The sequence below is a fragment of the Dendropsophus ebraccatus genome, chromosome 5, assembly GCF_027789765.1.
Source record: "Dendropsophus ebraccatus isolate aDenEbr1 chromosome 5, aDenEbr1.pat, whole genome shotgun sequence".
Taxonomy (NCBI): domain Eukaryota; kingdom Metazoa; phylum Chordata; class Amphibia; order Anura; family Hylidae; genus Dendropsophus; species Dendropsophus ebraccatus.
In genome coordinates this window covers 126,382,719-126,404,639 of record NC_091458.1, presented here as the reverse complement: position 1 = coordinate 126,404,639, position 21,921 = coordinate 126,382,719, and the positions used below count along the sequence as shown (strand labels likewise).

At 40.8% G+C, this 21,921-nt stretch overlaps 1 protein-coding gene across 1 annotated transcript in view; it reads right to left on the bottom strand.

Moving 5' to 3' along the window:
• Positions 1 to 21,921, bottom strand: part of TMEM132E (transmembrane protein 132E) — a 331,457-nt gene that overhangs the window by 16,026 nt on the left and 293,510 nt on the right. Inside the window, exons 3-6 of the mRNA XM_069971195.1 lie at positions 21,650 to 21,790; positions 13,075 to 13,267; positions 11,281 to 11,424; positions 3,031 to 3,236 (exon numbers count right to left, since the gene is read on the bottom strand). Coding sequence (XP_069827296.1) covers positions 3,031 to 3,236; positions 11,281 to 11,424; positions 13,075 to 13,267; positions 21,650 to 21,790 — 684 coding nt within the window. The remainder of the gene's footprint in view (positions 1 to 3,030; positions 3,237 to 11,280; positions 11,425 to 13,074; positions 13,268 to 21,649; positions 21,791 to 21,921) is intronic.

Genomic DNA, 21,921 nt, shown 5'->3' with positions numbered 1-21,921 from the left:
TTCTTTGTTTCCATTTTTTTTTACACCAAAGCAATACAAGAACAGGAGGGTAGTAAGACAAAGAGTCATGACCAGAAGAACACTGGGAAAAAATTCAGAAGGTGCAAAATCCAGAAGTTGAACATCCAGGCCATCCAAGTGTTAAAACCAGTAAGAGGAGATATTCCACATAGATAAGACAAGAGGCAGAATCCAGAAAAACAAGCTGGGTAAAACACAGGCTGGCTTGAAAATGTAACAGGCTAGAGGCATTGCGAGCTACCGATAGTTAGGCAAATGGCAGGATGCCCTTGGCAACTTTAATAAGGCCGGCAGGATAGTTTTGCATCCAGGAGTTCAGACAGCCGGCTTTCATGGCTACTTGCCATTTTGCATGGAACACTTGCCAACAGAACACAGAGGAGTAGTCCTGGACTGGAAAGTGGTATGTAACTTCGTTATAAAGTCTCTCTCTGTACTTTCTTTGTGTGGAGAATCTGGATGGTTCTTGAGGTTGTCCTCACTCAGACAGGTTACATGGGCTCTGACTCCTCTGGACTTGTAACCTTTCCAAATAATTAGGTAGTAAAATTTTCCCTGAATAAACTAGGGTCAAGGATCTGGGTAACCTAAAGTTCAGAAAAGTAGATCATGTACACTGGTCTAGAAATCTTGGGAGATTTGGAAAAAGAGTTTTAACGTAGAATTAGTAGTTATGCAAAGGTCGGAAGAAAGCAAGAGTCTATAAGTTACTGGGATCATACATCCAAGGACATGAAATGGATGAAGATAGGCACTTTTAGTCTTATAGTTTCGCATGAGAACTAAACTCAGCCTCATAAAGAGATGACAGGTGCAGGCTAATGATGCATGTTACAATTCCTATGGTACTTCATTCCTGCTGATGCTTAGATTATTAAAAATGGTAATGACCTTGTGTCCTTCAGAATGAATGGTCAAAAGGAGAAGAAGACCAACTTGGAGCCCAAGAACCACTGAAGCACAAAAGACTTGCCTGAAGCTTGAGATTCAGAACATGGCGGGCAACCTGGGCAGGTTCCATGGTATGAGTTATTATTTGGCACTGTCCCCGCAGGTACTGCAAACTGACAGGTCAAAAAAAAGATAGTTCAAGCCCACTTTGGTAGAAAAATTGGCTTAACCCCTTAGGGTGTAGACTTTTTTAGTTTTTGCGTTTTAATCCCCCCCTTTGCTTTCTAGAAGCCAGAACACTTAATTTTCCATCTACAAATGCACATGATGGCTTTCTTTTTGACCAATTGCAATTTGTAGTGCCACTCATCATGTTACCGCAATATGTACTATGAAATGGAAAAAGGGTTATTAAAATGAAAAAAAAAAAAAAAAGCTATTATGCAGTGCACGTTATGATAAAAGGGACATGCTATTGATATACTGTAGCTTTTTTTATGGAGGTGTATAAGGGCCTATTCTTTGTGATGTGATCTGTAGTTACTGTTTGTACCACAGGTGCTAAGATGGGATTTTTTGATCACTTTTTATTCAATTTTATCTGTATTGTGATGTGACCCAAAAAACTGCTGTTTTAAAAGACCCTAAAGAAGTTTTCCAACAAAAACATACTGGGTCCATTGGGAGGGGGGGGGGGGGGGTCCAACTTCCATTCCCCCACAGCTATCTCCAGATAAGCCCCTGGCTCCATTATTTTGAATGGATCCAGATGTCGCCATGGGACCCGCAGCCCACAGCCCTAATCAATTTCCCTGGCAGATGGTGGGGATAATACTTACCTTCATCCTGTTGGATCAGCGATCTGCTTGTGTGGTCTGCTTTAATCCGACTCTACATGCAGAGTGCCGATCTCACTAACCAGTGCTATCTAATTGCATAATATTGATCAGTATAAGCAATCTAATTGTGTAATTGTAATAATAATAATAATAATAATAATAAAATATATTTTGTATTGTAGCATGCAGAATTGTCAAATCAATTAAAATATAAGAATATTAGGGGACATGTACGAAAAGGCGTAAAAGCCTTTTTTAGCCGCAGATGGGGCAAATCGGCATAAAAATATTTGCAAACGGTATTTTTGCAAATATTTCTTTTGCATCTGCCCCATCTGCGCCACCTTCGCCAGTGGGGCGGAGAGGGGGCGTTACCATGAAAAAATGATACTGATACAGTATCATTTTTTCACTTTTTAAAAATTTTGCGCCTCTACATAAATCCCCTGAGCTGCAGAGCTGCAGGGACATTTGTAAGCCCAGCGTAAAAAACGCCGGACTTCATAAATGTCCCCCATTGTTCCCGCGTGGGATTCACCAGTATTGCAGATTTTTTGAAAATTATATATCAATTATAAAAAAATAACAAAAACTATACCGATAAACTATAACAATAAAAACTATAGATCATACTATAGACCAACCAGCCCTGTAGTTGAAAAAATAAAAGGGCTTAGATGGCGAGGAGGAGAGTGCTTCTCTAGCATGACATGGACATCAGTGCATCAAAAACCTTTGGTCATGAAGGGGTTAATTCTCCTACAGTGCAACTATAGGAGCCTGGCAGTTTCCAATAAAATGTTTAGGTTGTCCATGCATGGATATGCCAATCCCCCCATTGCGAGAGATACTTTTCGCAGGTGCTGGAAATGTATGAGGGTCCCAAAGTGACAAGATGTATAAGTGCTTCACAAGTTTGTGGTGTTTTCTATAGGGTAAAACAGTGAGGTTCATAGCTCGCTGTATGAATTGTTGGTTGTTGCTTGTAACCTGGACTCGGAGGAAAGACAAATCTCCGAAGACCTCTATGTTTTTTTTAATTAAAACATCTATTGCCCTGACATTGGATGTTATATTTCTAGGAGCTGTTGCTTCTTGTCTATTATCCATATTTCATATTTTGCAATTCCATTGTTGTTAAGCTCTCTGTACATCGATTGAGCTCTACAAATGCAATTCAATAAGAAGTCATTTAGGAATAAAGTTATTTTCTTTCACTGCTTGGCTAGTATTAGCTACTTAGCCGTACAATGTCCATATATGATATATATGTTCTTACCTGCGGTCTGGCAGTATTGGAATTCTCCAGCCTTTTATTTGGCTGAGTTTTGAGTCAGAAAGTTCAATGGATAAAGGAAGTTTGGGCACCCATACAGTCATTTCTAATGGTGCATTGAGATGTTCATAGGTAAAAAGAGCTTGTGCATTCATTGATCCCCTTGTCTCCTTCCCGCTAACAAACACATAGTCACAGCTACTGGACACCTGTTAACAGAGAGAATGAGAATGAGGTGAGAATTATAAAAGGTAAAAGGACCCACATTTTAATTTATTCATCACTCATGTATTGTTTTTTTTTTGTTCGTTGTGAATTAATAACGTTATAGCACCTTGAAGCTGAAGACATAAGCAATCGTAGACCAGCTGGTTGAAAGGGAAGTGCTACCTAACAAATTACAGTGGTGCCTTGGATTACGAGCATCATTTGTTATGGGACCATGTTTGTAATCCAAATCATTTTTGAACCAAAGCAAATTTTTCCATAAGAAATCATTAAAATGCAGACATTTGGTTTCACCCCCCCAAAATAATGTTTTTTTTAAAATTCTAAATAACATGTAGAACAGTTCAAACAAACAATGAGAAGCAGCTGAATATGTCATATTATACGTTACTGTACAGTAAAGCAATTAGCATGTGGTGTATAATGTATAGTAAGTGCGTAAACCTGATAACACAGCAGCAGTTTGTAGGTACAGGATGAACCCTTTCCCCTGTGGTCTGTAACCTGCTGGGATATTTGGGGGTCCCTTGGGCACTTATCACGGTGGTCCGGAGAGGAATAGTGACACACACAGACAATCCGTACTGCCACCCACAGAAAGGGGAGATGACACAAGGAAGATGCAATGACTTTGTAGGTGCTTGCACAAGAATCACAGAGTTCCGTTACAATAAATAAACTTTTCTTTACTGCAGGAATACTTGATACAGTGATACACAATAGGCTTTTGGCTTAAAAAGATACCTTGGACCTTAGTAACCAGATCTGTGCTGAAAGCTTGAAAAAGAGTACAGCTGTGCTGACTGAGTTGAATGCTGAGAAGTAGAAGAAATTCAGAGAAGTAGAGAGGAGGATGTCAATATTCCCAACCAAAAGTAGTACTGTTCTCTGCCAGAACTTGAGAGATAGAATAGATAGAAATACTTGAAAGTCAGTAGTGGATTACAATAGGGGCGTTTCGGGTGGCAGCCCGGGGCCCTGAGCTCCTGGGGGGCCATTGACCACCCAAAAAGACTTATACTTTCAGTGGTGTACTGTCTCCTGGCTTCACTTCCGCCATGATTTGCAAAAAATCACAGTTTTGTTATGGCAATTTTGCACAAATCAGGACATCATGACATTATCTGTCCTGTACTATGAACGCCAGGCTAGTGCTGCCATACTTACAATGGGGTAGGGGGGCTCAGGCTTGGTGAACAGCCCGGGGCCTATGGTAAAGTTAATCCGCCCCTGTTGAAAGTAGAGAGAATACTTGTGCCCGTGTTTTGACTCTTTTGGTATTTGCACCACCTATTGCCCACCAGTGTCGGGCGACCCTTCCTAGAGGGTGACACGAGCCCCAGACCTCGTTATCAGGGATGAGCAGAGTGGCCAAGGTTTCCTGGTGATGCTGCGAGAACGTAGGCTCCTAGCAACTTTTCTCTATCCGGATCAGTTCCTATTTCTTAAGATACTGTCCTGCACTTTTAGACTGGTTCTCTGCGTGGGCTGGGATGATCACTGACTTGTCCTCTCTAAGTGTGTGTTCAGCACTGCATAGTGCGTAAAAGTGCTGCTTTCAAGAAGAGAGTGCTCTTGCTTCCCATGTGTGTCTGTTCACTATCACCCTTCAGACTTCACTGGACACTAACTAGTTGTGTGTCCTCTAACAGGGGACCTGGCATAAGCCAGGGCCCAGCTTGACCGTAGGGATCGCTCTGACTTGCATCCTTCCTCTACAGAATCCAGAGTAAGACTGCCAAAGGTGTGGCTACACTTCCTCTCCCTATGTGACAACTTCCTACAGCATATGTAACAGTGCTGTGAGTGGGTGAGATGGGAGTGCGAGAAAAAGAGAAGGATAGAGATAGATAGAGAAGAGAAAAAGCTCTCACTGGTGCACAGATCATAGAGACAATAACCCTTTAACTGCTACAGCTGTGCAGATATAGAGAAGAGAAAGAGCTCTCATTGGTGCACAGATCACAGAGACAATAACCCTTTAACTGCTACAGCTGTGCAGGACTTAGGCATACAGTACATATACTAGCGATACTAGTGGTAAAACTTAAGTAATACTTCACCACCACTAATACTTTGAAGTACAGGCTTTTGCGAGGGGTGTAAAGACAAGGAACACCGGTGGTGGGACACCACACCTGAGAGCAGTACTGCCAATACTGCCCTGATGGTGGTAAAAAAAAAACTGACTAGTAAAGCTACATTTTCTGCAGAGTAATGCAATTTTATTGCAATGTCGTTTGTGGGCTGATGAGATTTTTGTGCCAGTGCTGTTCTTAGTCGCAGTTTGGCCCTGAATATTACAAAAAGGATAAAAATAACAAGAAATTTGCTCAAGCAAAAAACATAAGCTTCTAAAGAATATGCTGTGCGACAAAAAGATGTTAACCATGTCTGGGAGTCAAAAGGTTTAAATATATTCTTTTATCCAGCAGCTATTTGTAGTCAGTGTTTTCCATTTAAACTGCACACAGTGAGCTAAGCCTGATGCATTAGTTTGACCTTAAAGGAGACCTTCCTAATCTCAGTGATGAATTGACAGCTTAGTTAAACAAGTGGAAGCAAAGTATTTTACTTTTAACCTCGTGCGATTTAACCCTGCGTACAGAGCAATCACAGCTCTGCATTAGGAAACTTGCAGGTATCTATGAATACTCATTATCATTAAGGACATGTTCTAATAGAGCCCAAATGGAGGCAATTCCAACACAGAGGCAGGCGGGTATAAATGGCTGCTTGAAGATGAGACACTGATATTGTGCCAATTGCAGATCACTGCAGCTAATCTGCTATGTGACCTCATATGTTCTTTAAATGACATACGCAAGAAGCTATGGCTGGTCTTGTGAATCGATTCTCATCATGCATTGTAATGAAGTCTGGAGACTACAGTGCATTATTAGGGTGCGGCCTTTCATTAATATAACAGCTTTTTATCTCTTTTGATTACTTTAATAAAGTAAAGATAAAGTAAAATAAAGATGCACCAGAACCCAATGCACAATATTTAACAGGTCCTGTTGTGCACACTAATAACACATAGATTTAAGAGGACTATCTCGTGGAGACATCCCTTCTTTACATTTTTGAACAACTTTCCCAATGTGATAACCTATGTGATTCCTAATATTTTTGTATATGACTTCATTTATTAAAAAGACTCCTTATTACAGATAAAAGGCTTTAAAGGGGTGCACACACAATATAAGTATCTCACTTCTCAGCAATCTGTTGCCCACTGCCGATAGGTACAATGAATCCAATTCTAGTTACAAAAACAGCAGGGATGGACATGGGAATTGGGCCAAGGTTAAATTCAGAAAAAGTCTACTTGCAATTTGTTAGACTGTCTCCATTCTCTTAAACATGAACACTGTTCCTGAAAGGCAAATCAAGGGTTTTCTCTCACCTCAGCACCTTGTTGTGTTTCTGCCTTATGTACACAGTGCTACTTCCTATTTCTAATCTTCATTTTCTCTCCTATTAGTCTGCAGGCTGGTCTTCAGTTGTAGTTCAGTGCTTAGTGCAACCCCTTCCTTAGAGTGTTTATGCCTTTTGTACACAGTGCTGCCTCCTATATCAAATCCCCCCCTTTCTCTCCTATTAGTCTGCAGGCTTGTCTTCAGTTGTAGTTCAGTGCTTAGTGCAACCCCTTCCTTAGAGTGTTTATGCCTTTTGTACACAGTGCTGCCTCCTATATCAAATCCCCCCCTTTCTCTCCTATTAGTCTGCAGGTTTGTCTTCAGTTGTAGTTCAATGCTTAGTGTAACCCCTTCCTTGGTGTGCTGCTGCTAAGTTTCTTTCTTTTCTTCATAAATAGCACCTTGCCAGGGCATCAGTAACGCCTACTTCCCCACATGCCATCTATAGGGCTGTACTATGTTAAGCATCAGCCCAACACATTGCCAGCCTGTTCCCTTCATTGAACTTTCTCCAGAACTATATTATGGCATATTAGTAAGGACTAGGTACTGTGCTGTGACTGGCCATAAAATTATGAGATGAAATACCTGTGCCTGTACTGTTGGCAAATAGCCAATCACACATGCCTTTATTTCTTTATGGACACAGGTAAAAGCCCTATTGTTACGCACTGTACAGGTTTAAACCAATGGTTGGCAACTGGTTTTCCATCAGAAGTGTGCAGTATTAGGCCGGGTTCACACATTGTAACATAACGGCCGGTGTCAGTGAAGATCATCCCGACCGGTAATGCAGTACCGGTCGGATGATCTTCATTTGTGCTGAATTGGGATGCGGAGCCGCACTCTCCGCACATCACTGTTGTACCACCGCTATGAATGAAAATGTCAGTTTTCCGTGCGGCCGGTTGGAATCCCGTCCGAAGTGTATACTATTCTATGTGTTTACACTCTGGCCGGGATTCCCTCAGACTGCAGTGCAACATAACTTTTGTATTAATCACGGCCATTGTTGCAAATCAACAACAATGTCTCTGATTAATACAAAAGATAGATTGCCATAGAAGTCAGAAAGAATCCCGGCCAGAGTGTATACACATAGTATAGACTCCGGACAGGATTCCAACCGACCGCACAGGGAACTGACATGTCAGTTTTGTGCAGCTGCTATTCATTGAATAGTGACTGCACAGACATCAGTTCACACAATGGAGAGTGCGGCTCCGGCCACACTCTCCATTGTGTGCTATGGCGAATTGGGATGTGGGTGCACACAGATGCGCCCTCATCCCAACTCAGCACAAATGAACTTCACTGCCACCGGCCGTTCTGTGACATGGCCAGGTCACAGACAAGCTGACGTTTTACGTAGTGTTAACCTGGCCTTACAGTTCAGCCTCATTCACTTGAATGGGGATGAGCTGCAGTAAAGGGCACAATCCATGAACAATAATGATGCCGTATCTTGGAGCTGATTTATTTCTAAATAAATTGATTTCTATCTTACATAACTTGTGTTTATTTGTAGCAGTACGTGATACCACATAAGCCCCACATACTGTAAGTATATTGCCAAATGGCAAACTCAACTCTGCTCCATTCGTATGAATGTAATTATTTTCAATTACTTGCTCACAAAATCTATTTCTGTTTGATCATTCATTATGCTACACCATTGCTTTCCCGCTCGCGTTACAATTATATTGCTACTCATTTATATAATCAGAAAAAAAGGTCAAGTAAACAGATTTCTAAAAGGCCATGTACAATATGAAATATGGACCTAGTTTAAAAATCAAAATGCAAGCAACACCATTGTGAAATGATTCTACCTAAGAAGCTAGGTGTAGGACAATCAATGAGTTTCTCCCTGAGCTCAGTGACTGGTTCATTCAAACTATTATTATCGATGAGTCACAAGTACTTGAATTAATATTGTCATCCTTATTCTAAATTATACTTTCAAATTGAATTATTATTATTAGTCAGGTTGCTGTGTACGGAAAGCAGAAATTCCCAGCAATAAATATTCCTAAAGCAGTAGGAAGAGTTCCGTCCAGATAACCCTGGTCATATTCATTTGCTCTAGAATATTTATACAGAACACCCCTGGAGTTTGTACATCTGTTTTTTAGTAAGTGATATGTTTAATACAATGTCCAGATAACTATATTAATGTGACAATCCATTGAGGGCCATGGATAGAAATTGTTGGGTATTTGACATCTTGTAAGAGCAATGATCAATGACAGTCTTGGTGACTCTTATCTAGCTAACCTACCAAAGGAAATCTATGTAGGTCAGCAACCTAGAGATTAGAAAGAGTTGACAGTGTGATTAGGACTGCAGAAAAGAAAATGTTGAGGCTCGGAAATTATAGTGTGCCCTTAGCCTGGCCGAGATGTGCTAACAGTCTGGATAGCATAATTGGAAGGAAAGCTTGAGCGTTTACTGAGTGTGGTCTGTATAGCGAAAATACTAAAGAAAGCGCTAAGTGCTCCCAGCAAAAAGAATAAATGTGTTGATAGAAATAATACTTAACAAGTTAACCACTTCTAGACCGGGACAGTTTCACCTCTTTATGACCGGACACATTTTTGTAAGTTCAGATAGATTTAAAAGTTTCTTCTAATTCATTCATTCATTCATTTATTCTTTCATTCAAATTTGTGAAACTTTTTTTTCTATTATAAATAGGGCTTTATTTTATGTCATTATAATTCAAGTATTTGATACACTACTGATCACACTGTATGGTTTTAAATATTAAAATGCTAAATAATTATTTGAAAATCAAACGGCAAGATTTAGATATAATTCCATAGGATGAGGAGTGGATTGGTTCTTATTCACTTCCTATTCTTCCATTCAAATGTTCTACAGACTTAAAAGCGTCTCGTAAAATTTTGTATAGATGGTATTATACTCCATCTAGACTAACCCACGGTATCTAATGTATGCTGGAGATGCAACGCCGATGTGGGCACTATACTCCATATATGTTGGTCTTATCCCAGACTTATATCCTTTTGGTTCATGATACATGACTTGATTGTTTATACTCTTCGATATTTCTGGTCCCCTTCTTTGGCCCTATTACATATTGGAATTGCTACTTTACCAAAAGAAGATCAGGTTGTTGCCTTTCATATTTTGACAGAGGCTAAAACTGGGCTGGCGAGGAACTGGAATTAAACTAAACTGGATTAAAACTAAGCTCAAGTTAGACTGCAGAGCATAAATAAATAAAGAATACAAAAGGAAACAGAGTCCTTAGTTGTTCACAGCAGTTCCGGCTCACCACCATAGAAGAGGATTCACGGACCTTGGCATCATTGCGCATGCTCGTGCTGTTGTTATGAGAGTGCTCATTAGTCCATAGACATAAAGAAAAACACAATATCTTAGGAGGAGACCCGTTACTTGGGACAATCTTAAGAGAGGTTGCATCACCCCAGGCCGGCATTTGAGGAGAGTATTTCCTCATGGTGTTAATTGTAAAACAATGGATCTTCTATTTACTAATATCATATTTATCTTTATTTTATTTTATTTATTTTTATTTATCATTTTTATTTTAGATTATTCATACCATTTGGATCATAGCAAGAAGACTCACCACCTGCAAATGAAAAGGAGAACCAAGGCAGTACAATTAATGTAATTTTGATGTAATGACAACATGGTCACAATTCACACTGAGCGATTTACGGCTCATAATGTTTTGAGCTTGATCCGAGAATGGCCTGGAGAGGCACAGGAGATCGCGAGGATGTGGTACCGGAATTGCGTATAGCGACCTGGGGTGATGCAACCTCTCTTAAGATTGTCCCAAGTAATGGGTCTCCTCCTAAGATATTGTGTTTTTCTTTATGTCTATGGACTAATGAGCACTCTCATAACAACAGCACGAGCATGTGCAATGATGCCAAGGTTCGTGAATCCTCTTCTATGTTGGTGAGCCGGAACTGCTGTGAACAACTAAGGACTCTGTTTCCTTTTGTATTCTTTATTTATTTATGCTCTGCCGTCTAGCTTGAGCTTAGTTTTAATCACTGTACACTGCACGGATACAATGTAACACTTGTATACATGTGTATGAATCCACAACTGATATAATGTCTGTTAGTAAGACTCTTATCACGTGTACGATTTGCACCAATGACTTGTTCACACTAATTATTTCACCTGTATAAGAAGGTCTGTTGTTTGTGGAGTCACGCTTGAAAAAGACGACAAGAGGTCGTTGAAACGTTGCTATGGACTGTTATTGCTGTGCTGTACCACCATGATTTGAAATAAATCACGTTTATTTTAACTTTAACTTGGAGTGCTGTGGGCGATTCCTTGGAATATATTCGAGAAGGTTTTGGTCAAAACCACCTGCTGGCACCCGTCAAATATGGAAAGTAGTGCTGCTTACAAGAGTCTTCAGATTGTATCTATCTATCTATCTATCTATCTATCTATCTATCTATCTATAGATATTATTTATACAACTTTGACTACTCTCAAAGATGATTTCAGCCACAGCTTCCAATGAATTTCCCCCCAGCAGTCGTGGCTACTTCTAATCTACCCCTCGTACCGCTACTTTCATTACCTTGATGATGTCCTCATTACTGGATTTACACTCAGTAAAAGAAGTAATATCCGTGATGACTCCAGACACTTCAATGGCCAAAACTTTCACTGGGATAGCCACCGTCCGGCCTGTTAGAATAGCTGTGTTAATTATCTCAGTGTCCTGAAAATGAAATATAGACGATTGTAAAAATCTGGAAACCTTTGCAGCACTGATAAAACACAACAGCTGAAATACACATACAGAAAATGTAAAACAAAGAAAAAAACAAAAAACTATGTAACCATTAATGTTAAACAGAACGTGTCACATTGATAATGCAATCCAATTGGCTGGCTTCACCTTACCGAGCGAGAGGGGCTGAGAAGACTAATAAATAGCTTTGTGAAAAAAAGATTCCAGGATAAATTCTGCACATTCTGGAATAATCAGGCAGGTGGGCGGTTCTATTCACTGATTGACAGCTATTTAAATATCCATACTTCTACCATACCACAATAAGCAGAGGTTTACAAACAAAAATGACGGAAACTTTCCCACTAGCGATGAGCAAATTTATAGTGATAACGAAGTGAAGCACCTCATTATCTCTGCAATCCAGTCATCAGCCTGCTACCTTCTAACTCACTGCTGCTCCTCCCTGGGTGCTGGTAAAATCTGGATCCAGTCCTGGGAAAATGGGAGAAGTTTCCCAGGACTGGATGCAGCTTTTTCCAGCACCCAGGGAGGAGCGGCAGAAAGTTAAAAGACAGCTGGCTGATGAGCAATTTGCAGAGATAATAAAGCACTTCACTGCCTTTTTAGGGTTCGTTCACATGTGACAGATCGCAGCGGATTTCTCGTTGCGAGTTTTGCAGTGAGTTCCGTTGCAATCCAAGGTCCTGTCAGTTCCTATGTGAATACATACTTGCAGCGGATCTTTCAGACTGCTGCGAGTATGCGAATTAGCCACCCCTTTAACCGACATGCACAGGCTCCCGGCTTTCTGCTGTCTCTCTCAGTGTGTTGCCCATCCACAGCTACAGGCTGAGCGGGAGAGCAGGAAGCGAGCCAGAGCAAGGACAGGTACCGTATTTTCCGGCTTTTAAAAAGATTGTCAGGGGTTCGCCTTATATGCCGGAAAATGTTAACCCCTGCCGACCGCAGCCGGAAGAATGATAGAGGCTCCGAAAAGTACCTGAAGCCTCTGTCATTCTTCCGAAGCTATCCCGGCAGCCGAGCATCTCCAAGCTTCCCCAATGAGACGCTTGGCTGCTCGAAGGCCTTCGGGGATCCCTGGTGCAGTCAATGTACGTCACACTACCTGCGCCGGGAATGGGACAGATGACACGTGGAGGCCGGGAACTGGCCCCAGGTGAGTTAACTGTTTTTTTTATAGTGGTCGCCCAATACTGTGGGGATGTGGCCATTTTTGAACCCCTCACCGTATGGGACGACCATACCTGGCATGTAAGACGACCCCTGACTTCTAAGAAGAATTTCCAAGGTGGTGTACATACTTGCAGCGGTCTGAAAGATCCGCTGCAAGTATGTATTCACATAAGAACTGATAGGACCTTGGATCGCAACAGATCTCGCTGCAAAACTCACAGCAAGAAATCCGCTGCAATCCGTTACGTGTGACGGAACCCTTATTGTAAATTTGCTCATCTCTATTTCCCACAGATGAGTGCGCTCTCCTCTTCCTGCTGTATAACATGATGCCTGCAGATTGGTGGGCAGGTTCCCATTAAATGTAGAAAAGGCATGGAAGCATGGAAAAATAACGCAGTTGTATTATTAAAAAGCCGGGGATAGAACACGATGTCTTACCATTGCCAAAGGAACTATGGCTCGAATGTCCTTCTGGATGACAGTCAGTTCTGTCACTGCCTTCTCCAGCTCAGACGCGCTTTTTTGACCTTGATATTCTAGATGCCACATTATACGCCTTTTAACAGACTGACTTGTGAAATTCTCCATCTCAAAATCCAGCTGCATGATGGGGTTAATAGGTTCATCGGTCCTAAATTTCCAAAAAATAAAAATTAAAATGGATAATTATAATGGCCTGTTGTTTAATGACCACAGATTGGCCGGGTTTGAGTATTCATCCCTCTGCTGATCTCTAGAATGAGTCATGCAGCTTTCAATAAAAGTCTATGGAACTTGTCTCAAGCAGTATAACAGAAAAGTCAGTGAGCCAGAGAGTGAAGCATATAACCCTGTGCTTGTCCCAGATCATTTTAGAGATAAGGGGGTCTGAACACTTAGATCCTGACCAAACAAACATTTGACACCTCTCTGTGACACACATAGTCTATTTTTTTTTTTTTTAATAACAGGAAACTTAAATGGGTTGTCCAGCGAAAATCTTTTTCTTTCAAATCAACTGATTTCAGAAAGTTATATAGATTTGTAATTTACTTCTATTTAAAAATTTTAAGTCTTCCTCTACTTATCGGCTGCTGTATGTCCTGCAGGAAATGTTTTCTTTTCAGTCTGACACAGGACTCTCTGCTGCCCCCTCTGTCCGAGACAGGAACTGCCCAGAGCAGCAGCAAATCCCCATAGAAAACCTTTCCTGCTCTGGATAGTTTCTGTCTCAGACAGAGATGTCAACAGAGAGCACTGTGTCAGACTGAAAAGAATACACCCCCTTATGCAGGACAAACAGCAGCTGATAATTACTGGAAGACTTGGGATTTTTAAATAGAAGCAAATTACAAATCTAAAAGTTTTGCTGGATAACCCCTGTAAATATACCTGTTTTGAATGTCTGCTTGATAAGAAACACAGTGATTAAGATGTTAAATACAAAAACATAAGTAAAGCATATGGTCAACCAGGGAAAGCCTGTGAGTTCTTCCTCTCCTGCCCATGCAGAATGATTGACAACACTACCTGCATACAAATACCTATGAAAAAAAGTCAGGAACTCAGCATCTCTTCCCTACTTTCCTCAGCTGCTCGAACATAGGATGATATAGAAGACTTGACATCTTCTGTAAATGGACCTCATCTCAATAACCAATCCCTTATGTCTGAGCTTCCTTGGCTCCAGCGAGTGTGACAATGGGCGACTAGTAGGAGATAATGTGAAAAACTGCACTCAGACCTCAAATGAAGCTGAATAGGAGTGAAAACCCATAACTATGTTTAAAGGGGTTATCCAGAGCTACAAAAACATGGCCACTTTTCCCCCTCACTTGTCTCCAGTTCAGGTGTGTTTTGCAATTAAGCTCCATTTACTTCAATGGAATTGAATCCCAAACCCCACCCAATCTGGAGACAAGAGAGGGGAAAAAGTGGCCATGTTTTTGTAGCGCTGGATAACCCCTTTAAGGATTTACATTGTAGGGATAAATGACATGGTGTTTTTCCACACATTTATAGAGAACTTTACTTTTTGCTGGAGAGCTGCTACTTTGCTCACAGTAAATCTGCATAAGGCCTTGGGTTTTTATTACAATAATGAATGTTTCCGTGACCTTTACTTCTTAATATGAGATTTCTACAAACTTTGATAACCAGACCTAAAAAATGCTAAAGCATTTCTTCAATTTCTTCTACCTCACGGGTAAAAGTTTGAGGAAGGAAGGCCTGCTAAAGAGGTATTACCATGTATTGTGCCAGAACTATATTATAGCACGGTAGTGTTAGAAGGTGACAACTCTTAATCCCAGCACAGTCTAATCAACCTACAGTACACTCTGGATAAGTCTGGAAAACTTTACAGCTAGGATATCTACAGAGAATGTTAGGTAGAGATGAAGGCATCTATTTCAGGGCTCAGCCAACAAGAATGGAGACAGCTATAATTCTTAGCATAGTATTTTTTTTTTACTAAACGCAACATGGCTAAAACTCAAAATGGGTTCTTTACTGCTTTACACTGTATACAATCTACACCAAGAATAAATAGATGTACACTGTGGACTAGCAAAGTGTTTCCATGATCATGGGCCTAGTTCAGGATAAAGAAGAGAAAGTGTGTGCCCTGGGTGCTGGGTGACAGGGAGAACCAACTGGCCACCACTTAACGTGGTCAAACACATAAAAGAGCAGGCAGACACTCCATACATTTGAACACTTGGTTCAGCCATGCATTCATGGATTCTCAGTGGACATACGGGAGTTAGGCCACTGCCTGCCAGGATCGGGTATTTGAATTTCAATGTTCCTGATTCTTTGATCACCCAAAATCATGGTTGGTCAGTGCCTTCAAAATCAGCAAATTAGCCAGACACATGTCTAATTTAGCCAAGGTATTTAAAGAGAAGATGTAGGCTCTCCCGACTCCTGACCTCCCTTTAAAAAAAAATATTTTATATATATATTCTGGAAAGTATTTTCTTAATTCTGTTATCTTAATCCTCTGTTATTCTAGCTTCAAAAATATAATTAAATATTATATCGTGCAGAGGTTTCCCAAAACATGTAATTAAAGTAAATTTACCATCAGGTGCATTCGCTTTAAGTGTTGCACATAAATAGAACAGCATCGGCACGCAGAAGCAGGTGATGTGGTCCTTTTTTGAACCATGGCCCTGTTCCCGCTCACAGAGTCTATTACCAAGCACCGGCATGGGCTGGAGCACTGGTGGTGGGCCGGCCTGCCCCCAGTGGGCGGAAACCCCCTCCCCTCTGTGACACAGCTCTATTAGAATCACTGGGTTGGTAAGAGGCCATGGATTATCTAGCTAGGCCAAATAACTACTGTAATTCTTTACTCCCGGTTAATGAAAGCTAAGCAATGACTCTGTCCAGGACAGATGTTACCTGCTGTAATAAGATAAAATTATAACTATAATGGATACATATTTCCACTAGAATAATAAAAGGGCAGTTGTCCCATAAAGTATGTCCACCTAGAAATACCTATTCGGGCAGGTGAGGGGCAACAATACTGTGCTTATATTGTTCTGAAATTCTATGAGAGGCAGAGTAGATTTTATTCTAATCAATTGTAACCGGGTAAAGTCTAGGACTAATGTCCCTGCACTGCTGTGAATTGGATTGTTTCGCATCTCTATACTGTAATGATTTTGTGCGCTCTACTCCATCCAATTTAAGCTGAAGTAGTTGGAATAATTTATTATTTTACATAATGACATTCAATGCATTTCCCAAATTGTCCCAAAGCCCAGTGCTTGCTTATAATACTGTATGTATAGTCGGAGCTTATCTGACATACAGTGTTGAACAAATTTTAACAAATCTCAAATTGAGTAACAAAATGGCTCAAACTAAATTAGAACAAATCTAATATATAAACTTCATTGTATGGCTTAAAGGGACACTGAGCTCTAAAAAAAAAGTTTGATATTAAAAGTTTTGTTCAGTCAGGGCCTGGGGATTCAGACGCCAACCACTCGCTACAATGAGCTGAGGGAAGTCTGTGCTAAGTGCGTTCTCTCCCATCTCTGTGCCATATGACCAATACAATTGCATAATGTAAGTCTATGGGACTGTCTTGGGTTGTGGGGAGAAGCAACAATCACTCACTTTTCTTCACTAGTTATAGCAATCAGTCAGAGTCTGAGTATAGAGATGAGCGAACCTCGAGCATGCTCGAGTCCATCCGAACCCGAACTTTAGGCATTTGATTACCGGCGGCTGCTGAAGTTGGATAAAGCCCTAAGGCTATGTTGAAAACATGGATATAGTCATTGGCTGTATCCATGTTTTCCAGACAACCTTAGAGCTTTATCCAACTTCAGCAGCCCCCGCTAATCAAATGCCGATTGTTCAGGTGGACCCGAGCCCGAACCCGGTTCACTCATCTCTATCTGAGTACCAAGATCCCAACTGATCAAAACTTTTGTTGAATTGTTTGAACACTCAGGTACCATTAAATCAGTTACCATCCACTGGCAAAAAAGCATTCTTATAATATCCAACCCATTACTTCACACTAAATGTGGCTATAATATGCTTGGTTTTTGTTTTTAGCCACATAATGAATGAGAACACCAGCCTGCAACCGCTTGTTGTGATCAGTGGGTGTAGACGCAATGTGCCACGTACCCAGTTTGACTTTAGCCAATGACCCTACTACACCAAATGATTATTGGTCATATTTGGCCAATTACCGGGAATTCCTGCTTATAATCGTTTGGTGTAATGTTAAGGGTCATGTTAAAGAGCAACTATCAGCCGACATGAACAATGTTCGCTGATCATTGTTTTTCAACATATTGAATCAAAACCATCTCAACAGCCACAATCTGCTGCCCATTGCTCCATGTAATGGGAGGTGCGGCAGCAGACTGAGACTGCTGCTCTTTTCAATGGGCCTCCTGCTGATCCCTGTTTGCTGTCTGTGAATGTAAAGTAATAGAGCACACAGTGAGCAAAGATCAAGAAGGAAGCGAACGCTGACCTGCCAGGTCCCGTTCGCTTCCTCCTCACATGGTGCCACGTAATACAGCCTTACATTTGTCCCTGTTTTTCACCTTTTTCCCTTCCACAAGTCTGTGTTTGCATTTCAGGCTACTGACACATGTTGACTAAATTTTTTTAGCTCTCCTGCTTCTGATATACAGGACAAACCTAATTGGTGTGTAACGTGTATGGCTACACAGGGTTAATTCTTTCCCCTTATTACAATGAAGCACAAATGCTGTCGCCTTCAGATATTTCTACTGCAGTACCCTACTCCAAGCCAATCTACCTTAATAGTCCTTGCGAGAGTTGTCGGCATCTCTTACCCATAGTTGTGGTATCTCCGGTACTGCTATGGGTCTCACTTGTTTCAAAGCAAAGGACTCATCAAAGCTGTGGATAAGAGCCAGTGACGGCTGAGCACCTTCTATGTAGCACTTACAGCAGCTCATATTGATGCCACTTTTGCTTATAAGTGAGCTTATACCTATCTATTTTCTTACTTGATAAAGTACAGCAACTGTCAGAGCAGTTGGTAAAAGGTGCTTAAAAAGCCTAAATACCTAGAAATTATTTATTACCTCCATATAGATACAGAGAGGAGGCGCCAAAAAAATCCGGCACAGTTTTAAGGTTTTCCCTACTGACATAGAATACACTGCTCCTGGTTATTTCAGTTTGTGATTTGCACCTCTTCTCACTCAAATTTACAGAGAGGGCAGCTAAGACTATACTGTAGATAGCTAGAATAGCACACACAAGGCAGTCTGAAAAGGCATAAACAAATAACACACAGCACTCATAGCAGACATTTCAGCATCAGTGTCTGTTAGCACAAGGGAGACAGGTTCCCTCTCTGTGTGAAAACCTGTCAGAAATAAAGTTATGCTTCCACATGAGAGCTAGAGAGCTAGCACCACAAACCTCTCATCCATCATAAGAGAAGTCTAAAACTAGGGGGAACACTGCAAATTGAATGGGGACTGTAAATGAAAGAATAATTATTGCATCCTAAGGCTATGTTCACACACTGTATAACAATGGCTGTTGGTATACAGGCCGGACACTGGCCAGTGTATGTATGTTCCTGTGGCTGACAGAGCTCTGACAGCCGCAGGAACATTTATTCCCATATAGCCCATTCGGGGTGTGTCTGGAAATCAATTAACCATTGATTTCCATACACAACACAAATGAACAGACTGTTGTTCGGCACTGAAAAACGGCCGATGTCGGTGCAGCGTTTGTATGGAATGGGCAACATTACATTCATTTTAATGCAACCCAAGCTGAAAAGTACAGTTGCTGTTTTCATTCAAAACAGTGGCCTTTCTTTAAAAAAAAAATTACATTGTATGAACAATGTATTGTTGACTATGTTGCAACAATCAGCCGACATCGTTCATGTCGGCTGATCATCGCCTTCTATTACGCAAGACGATTATCGTCCGTAAAGGGCAATATTGTCCAAATACAGCCAACAATTGTTTCGTGTAATAGGGCCTTAAGTTGAGTATGTATTTTTGGAGTTTGGGAAACAGGAAACATGTAAAAAAAGAAAAATTCAATCTTCGTGAACCCAGGACCCCAGTTCTGCAAGGCAACAGTCTTCTTTTTAATAAGTTACTAAAATATAACTCACTAGCCTAAGAAGAAGAGCACAAAAGTATACATTGCAGAAGTATTAGATATTTTCTTGAAGGAAGAAAGTTGACCTTTCATTATGCTAGTAATTATTCTAGCCTATGTTCTCGATCCCCTTAAGCAGGTATGTTATTCAGAGCCGTAAACCTGGCACGCAATAAAAGTAATTCCTTCTATTTCTTTTCGGAATGACATAGCACATTTTTATAGATATAGTGTGGCATGTGGATATATTACATATTGCCATCTTCTGGAAACAAGCATAGCCTGCTAAAAACTGAAGCTCTTGTGTGCCATTTTCAATGCAGATTGAAATCGGCCTTCAAAAGGTTAGAGACAGACGATGAATTTAAAGTGATCGCAATCACCTTTTAGGAAAACAACCTGATGAAATATTAATGGAATGAAAGAAGAGAGCTGCTTTAGACCACTTCCCTGCGGGGGGTTTACACTTCAATGCAATTACAATTTTCTGCTGCCTTAGACCTGTATTTAAGAAATACATTTCGATTTCTTAAAAAGATAACACTCTTTTAGTCAGAATGGAAACTACAGTCTCCTATTGTGGGAAGCAAAAAAGACATATAGGTACAGGGGTTTGCCCAAGTTGCCTATACAGTGAATTGGTTCATGCATAGTTACAAAGTCCCATTTTAAAGCTACTCTGTACCTACAATCTGCCCCACCCCCAAACTGCTTGTACAGTCAGATAGCTGCTTTTAATTTAAGATCTGTTTCGGGGTCTGTTCGGCGGGTAATGTAGTTATTGTCCTAAAAAACAACATGCAGCCATGTGTCAAATCTGTGTGGCCTAGAGTACCCCTGCCCTATGCCTGCAACGCCTCTGTCCCTCCTTCCAACCCTCTTAGTTAGGAATGCCCCAGGCAGGATTTCTCCTTTTCATCACTTATCTGAACACTGCCCATGTGCTGGATCATTAAGGCATATGGACAGTGTTCAGACAAGTGATGAATCGGAGAAACCCTGCCTGGGGCTTACCTAATGGTGAAGAGGGTGGGGAGGAGGAAAGAAGAGGCGTTGAAGGCATGGGGCAGGGGTACTCTAGGCCACACCAATTTGACATAGGGTTGCAAGTTGTTTTTTAGGACAATAGCTGCATCACCTGCTGAACAGACCCCAGGACAGATCTTGGATTAAAAGCAGCTATCTGACGGTATGTAAATACACTTTAAGGGGTTATCCAGTGCTACAAAAACATGGCCGCTTTCTTTCAGAGACAGCACGACTCTTGTCTCCAGTTCAGGTGTCATTTGCAATTAAGCTTAAATCACTTCAATGGAACTGAGCAGCAAACCCCCGCCCAAGCTGGAGACAAGAGTGGGGCTGTCTCTGAAAGAAAGTGGCCATGTTTTTGTAGCGCTGAATAACCCCTTTAATCTCCAAGACCATTCTAAACATCATAAATATCATGGCAAGCAGAATGTTTAATTTAATATATAATAACAGCTATATAAAAGTTTATAGAAGAAAAATGATCATTTGAAGAACTTCTATCTATCATAACAGTTTCTGTAAAGTGTGACTGTCGTTATAACTTTCAAAACCTAAATCAACAGTAGATGTGTTACAAATCAAATTTGCTATTTACATTCATTATTTTTTTTTTTAGCTATCATGTAAAACATGACTCTTCCCCGTGAATCCTAGCTACGCCCCTGCCTTTACCTTCAATTAATACTGTTTTTGATGTTCTTTGTTATTAAGCAAAAATAGTTCAGGAAAGAAATTGCATTCACATAAACTAATCTGAGCCTTAACAGTATATATACACACAGTACCACAATGAGTAATTACGTAATCTCTCTATTATGTTATAGTCACACTATGACTTAAAAAGGTATTTCCCTCTGAAGGAGTAATTCCCTATCTAATGGACAGGGGAAAACAAGATCAGCAGTGAAGGTCTGACCACTAGGACCCCCACCCCATCCCGTGAATGGGGACAAAATTACAGAATAAAAGGAGTGTAACGGCCATGTACAATAAGTGCTCCAATTATTCTCTCGGCCACAAATCATTGGTGAGTTCAGCATTTGGCAGTGTTCACTGGCCTCGTAAAGAATGAACAAAGCGTTGGATGAGGCGTTTATTCTCTATGGGGCTACCAAATATAGCCGAGTTCAGCATTTGCCAATGACTAACAGCCCCACGGAGAGTGGGGGAAGTAATGGTTGTGCATTTGAGGTGCACTCTGTTCATTCCACAAGCAATCTTGCCTCCCTTCTCGGGATCAATGAGGTTCCCAATGGTCGGACTGTCACTGATCTGCATGTTATCTCCTATTCTATCATTAAGGCATAAGCTTATAGTATTACAGAATTCAGAAACCAAAGTCATTTATATAACAGTACTCTACCTGTGCGGGAGTCCCTGAACCTTTGTCACGTCTACTGTCGCAGTGGAATGTTTGCCACCTGTCAGAAGCTCCGAGTTGACAACCCATTGAAGATCCCGGGATCTGGTGCTCTGTAAGTTTATTCCTTTCTTAGCTTTTACCCTGTAGAAGAAATTAAAGGGAAAAGAGAATTTATGAAGCAAAGTATTGTTCCACTGACAGCCTATTGATTCTTTGGCACTTTCATTCTTTAGTCTGTTAGCTCATGATATCATTTTTATAGTCACCGAACC